Source organism: Zophobas morio, unplaced genomic scaffold (genome assembly GCF_036711695.1).
Source record: "Zophobas morio isolate AGI-343-1 ecotype UQ-CSIRO unplaced genomic scaffold, CSIRO_AGI_Zmor_V1 ptg000046l, whole genome shotgun sequence".
Lineage (NCBI taxonomy): Eukaryota > Metazoa > Arthropoda > Insecta > Coleoptera > Tenebrionidae > Zophobas > Zophobas morio.
In genome coordinates this window covers 1905096-1909937 of record NW_026972151.1, presented here as the reverse complement: position 1 = coordinate 1909937, position 4842 = coordinate 1905096, and the positions used below count along the sequence as shown (strand labels likewise).

At 35.6% G+C, this 4842-nt stretch overlaps 1 protein-coding gene across 1 annotated transcript; it reads right to left on the bottom strand.

The window, feature by feature from the left end:
• Positions 1-3228: 3228 nt before the first annotated feature.
• On the bottom strand, positions 3229-4164 carry LOC135142111 (activity-regulated cytoskeleton associated protein 1-like). The gene is made up of 2 exons (XM_064073776.1): positions 3901-4164; positions 3229-3846 (listed from the first exon to the last, which is right to left on the bottom strand). The coding sequence occupies exons 1-2, from the start codon at positions 4162-4164 to the stop codon at positions 3229-3231; spliced, it is 882 nt and encodes a 293-aa protein (XP_063929846.1).
• Between the last annotated feature and the right edge of the window lie 678 nt (positions 4165-4842).

The window sequence follows — 4842 nt, the reverse complement described above, 5'->3', positions numbered from 1 at the left end:
TTACTGAGCTTATGTTCACAACTGGACTGAATGTTTCGTTGTAATCTATTCCCTTATGTTGTTGGCACCCTCTTACTACCAACCTTGCTCTATATTTTCCATTATCTTTAACTTTGAATACCCACTTGCTTGTCAGAATGCGATGTTTGTCTACTTCATTTATATTCTCGTAACTCCATGTAAGATTTTTATTCAGGAATTCTTTTTCTTCACGTATAGCCTCAAGCCATTTGTCCTTTTCTGGTCCCTTGACAGCTTCTTCATAAGTCAATAACGCTTCTTCTTCAACAAAGTTTACAATATAATCTTTAAGTTTTACAGATTGTTTTAATTTTCTTCCACTTCTTGTTTCTGCGATGCCTTCTCCTTCTCTTGATTCTGTGATGCCTTCTCCTTCTCCCAAAATTATATTTTGTACTTCTATTTGATTTGGTTTTTGTCTATTGTCTTGTTCATTTTCAATTTCGGTTTCTGAATCTTCACCTGTATTGTTTTCTTCTAGTTCTGCATTCTGTTCCTGATTTTCTTCGTCGCTTTCTGGGTCTTTGAAGATAACATCTCGGTGTATTTTTATTTCCTTAGATTTTTCATCCCATAAGCGGTAACCATTTGGTGCATATCCTACAAAAAGATACCTTTTACTTCTAGAGTCAAGTTTGTGTAAATTTCCCAGTGTCTTTGCATATGCTACAGAACCAAAAATTTGTAATCTGGACAGATCAGGTTTCATTTTGGTCCAGTATTTTATTGGTGTTTTGTCTATTGCTTCTGTAGGACTTCGATTTAACAGATACGCTGCTACATACGCAGCTTCGCCCCAAAAATCTTTACTTAGCTTGCTGTCAAATATCATCGCTCTTGCCTTTTCCAATAAGGTTCTATTTAACCTTTCTGCTTTTCCATTTAGTTGTGGACTATGGGGTATAGAATAATCCAGTACAATGCCTTTATTTTTTGTCCATAGTTTAAAATTCGATGACGTATATTCACCACCATTGTCACAACGTATTTTTGCCACCTTTTGATTATGATAAGCTTCTGCTTCTCTAATAAAATCTTTTAAATGTTCTGATACTTCACTCTTATACTTCAATAGAAAAATTCTACAATAATGAGTATAATCATCTAACACTGTTAAAATGTATTGTTTTCCATCCCAAGTTTCAGGATCGATTGGGCCGCATACATCTGTATGTAGAATTTCTAGTGGTCTTCTTGCCCTCTGTCTCGTTGTATTGTTGTCTTGTTTGCTTTGCTTCCATGCAGACTTCACAGAAACCCATTTGACATTTCTTTTTATTCAGTTTCATGCCTGTCGATAGATCTATTAATTTTTTTATATTCTTTGTTCCCAAATGTCCTAGCTTTCTATGCCAATCTTTTACTGAAGTATTTTCTGCAAGATAACTCTCTTCCTTACTTTGATTTATACTAACCATATATAAACCACTTTCAATTTTTTTCCCTTCAAGTATTTTTTCATTGTTTTTCTTTATTACTACCTTTTCTTTAGTAAATGTTACTTCACCATCATTCTCTGTTATAGCATTAACCGACAGTAGATTTTTGCTTAATTCGGGTACAAAAAGTACATCATTCAGTATACATGAACTTCCTTCAACTGTTCCTTTCCCTTCTGCCTTCATTTTTTCATTCTTCTTTGCAACTTGTATGCTACTTTCGATATTTTCTAATGCTGTAAACATCACTTTCGAGTTGACCATGTGGGATGAACATCCTGAATCAACTATAAAATCTTGCGTTGTCAATCTTCTGTCTTCTGTAAGAAAGGCTATCTTCTTTTTTTCTAATGATTTTGTCTTATCTCTAAAAAAACAGTCTTGCTCTTTATGGTTTGTTTTCTTGCAAATCTTGCATTGGTTATTTGTCTTTTTGGGACAGTTATTTGCAATATGTCCAAAGCACCCACACTTAAAACATTTTACTTCGCCAGCACCCTTTTCTTTCCATTTTCCGCAAAATCTTGTATCATGCGAACTACTTTTACAATGTTTACAAAATCTCTCTGAACTTTTAAATGCAATATCTCTCTCACTTTCCTTGCTACGGTTTTCTTCGGATAGTAGTCTTGCTATCAATTTTGGTAAGGTTTTCTCATTATCTTGAGTAGATTCCCAGGCAGTCCTGAAGAAACCATAATTTTGAGGTAAAGATGACAGTATTTTTGACATTAACATGTTGTCATCAACTGTTTGATTGAGACTTTTTAATTTGTGTGCAATACTTTCTATTTTGCTAATGTGAGTAGCCATATCAGTACCTTTTCCAAATGTGTAGCTGTAGAACTCTTGCAGCAAATTACATATTTGTTCTGAAGTGCTTCTTTCAAAAATATTTTTGATTTTTTCGAACATTTCTTTGGAGGTGGTGCAGTCCATAATATGCATCATGTACTTTTTGTCTATTGACGTCACAATTAGTTTTTGCGCTTTTGCATCATTTCTCACCCATTTAGTTTTATCTTCCTCCTTTTCCACACTAGATAGAAGCTTGTCTCCATTTACTATTCCAAACAGATCATAAGCCTTAAATGTTACTACTATTTGAAATTTCCACAACTGATACGTGGTTTCATCTTTAAGCTTTTCTATTAAATTCACCTCTTCTGTCAACGCCATTATTTTTTTGGTTTTTTTTTTTATTTTTTTCTTCTTATGTCACTGTCAAATACGTTTTCTTCCTTTTCGAGTTTTATTTCTCTCGTTAAGGTTCTAAAATTTCTTCTTCTAGCTTTACTGCCTCAGTACTTGCGAGTACCCTGGGCCCATAACCTGTTGTGATTTCGCGTTTTACTTTTACTTCTTTGTTTGAGAAAATAGGAAATTGACTTTTTTAATCATTTTTATTTATCTCATATATTTTTGTTACATAGCAACTGTTCCTTTTTTTTAAAGATAATTGAATATAAAATTAACACTCTTAAAATTTCATTCTCATCAACATCAACTAAATACGGCATTATAACAAAACTAGTTGGAGTTATTTTGTCTTTTATCTTAACGTCTACATTTGTTACCAGTAGTTTCTTATCTCTAGGAATTTCGTCAGCTAATGTTACCACTGCATCCATTGTTTCAAACTTAACTCCCTTATCTTGTAACACCTTATGGAGGGTGTGACCAGCTATGTTCCATTTTGATCCTGAATCGGCGAGTCAATTCCTTTTGCACCTTTCACTTCTAAGGGTAGGATTGGAGCGTCGCAGCTTCATTCATTTTCTAAAGATGGCCGTGAGAATTCAAAGATGTTAGTTTTGACGTCTGTTTTTTCTTTGCATTTCGGGCAGTTCCATCTGTAGTAGCCAGGAGTACCACAGCCATAACACTCAGGTTTTGATCTTGCTGATGTTGACTTTGACAGTTCTTTATCATCGTTTTCTTTTTCCAGTTGGCGACACTCATTCTTTAAGTGACCAAATTTTTTGCAATGTTCATAACGAGGTCGTAACTTCTTTATTTGCATTCCGTCCTGGTTTGTGTTTATTTCTTGTTTGCGAAACGCGGATTCACGAAACGATTGTTCTATTTCGCGGGCACAATTCAGCAAATCTTTGAAAGAGTTTATTTCACTACGCGTAAGTCTCTTTCGAATCTTCAGAGCTAAAAGTCCATAAACTTTATCCAGCTGCATTTCTTCTGCAACACTATATGGCAATTGTGCGATTAAAGCTCGAAATTTCGCAACGAAGATATGAGTGGCTTCGTGGTGTGTTTGCTCACGAGCAAAGAGTTGTCGGAAGACTGCATGAGTGGGTAATTTCTTCGAATACACTTCTCTGAGGATATTTACTGCACTCCTCCAGTCTTTCGTCGACGGTTTGATTCCCTACCACCGAGTAGCAGCGCTAGACTCGAGCAACATTGAAAGACCACGCAGTGCATTTTCGTCACTGATATTGGTGCAGTCTTTATATGTTATGATATTGTCTATAAAAGCTTCTACATTGGCGTCATCTGAACCATTAAATCTGGCACTACATTTAGCAAAACTATCTGGAGATCGAGTGTAAGAAGTTGATGATACGCTTCGTCGTACCTCGGACTGTTGTGTAGTTGTAGCTTGCTCCATAATTGTTGATAGTAGTTGCTTAAATTGGTCAGCCGATAGAGTAACTGAAGCTAGAATATTAAGTTTCGGCGGCATCATGGAATTTTGCACACAATTAACCGCGAATGTACAATGGGGTGCTTCGGGCCACTAGGGTGGCGCCCATTATAATATGATTCATTTATTTAAATGTACAAAACATCAACAAAATTAAACATTCAGATACTATTTTCTATCTGTCAACCCTTTTTCTAATCAGCCCACTCTTCTTTTTCAAAACTAAGTTCCGTTACAGTGCAAATTTTGACAACAATCGGCCCAGTACTTTCGGAGATTACCTGTCTAATAAAAATCCATGACAGCAGACAGACAGGCAGATGGACAGACAGACGGAAAAGGGAGACCTATTTCTTCGTACACTAGGGGTCATGTGTGACGAGCCGTCACTAAATTCGTTCACGAGAAAATTGCAACTAAAAAGACTAATAACAAACCCTCAAAACATAACTAGAAAATTTGCAAATCTTAATTAATTAACACGCATGTTCTAATCGGCATATAGTACCATTCAAATAGATAAACAAAATCAACCATCAATCCCCAAATGCAGGAACAAAATTCGCGTATTCGCAAATTGCGAATAACATTGCGCTTGCCAGACATTGCAAATAACTTGTACAAAATAATGCGCCAGAAACATCGCCAATCGCAATTACTCTCATCTAAAAATTGTATCCAAACCAAAACAGCTGCAAACGAAACGCAGACGCATAA

Bases quoted from the DNA above. Each gene is read 5' to 3' on its own strand.
- LOC135142111 (XM_064073776.1), bottom strand. From the start codon at position 4,164: ATGCCGCCGAAACTTAATATTCTAGCTTCAGTTACTCTATCGGCTGAC. The intron at 3,847-3,900 runs GCACTGCGTGGT...ACTCGGTGGTAG, and splicing joins CCAATATCAGTGACGAAAAT to GGAATCAAACCGTCGACGAA.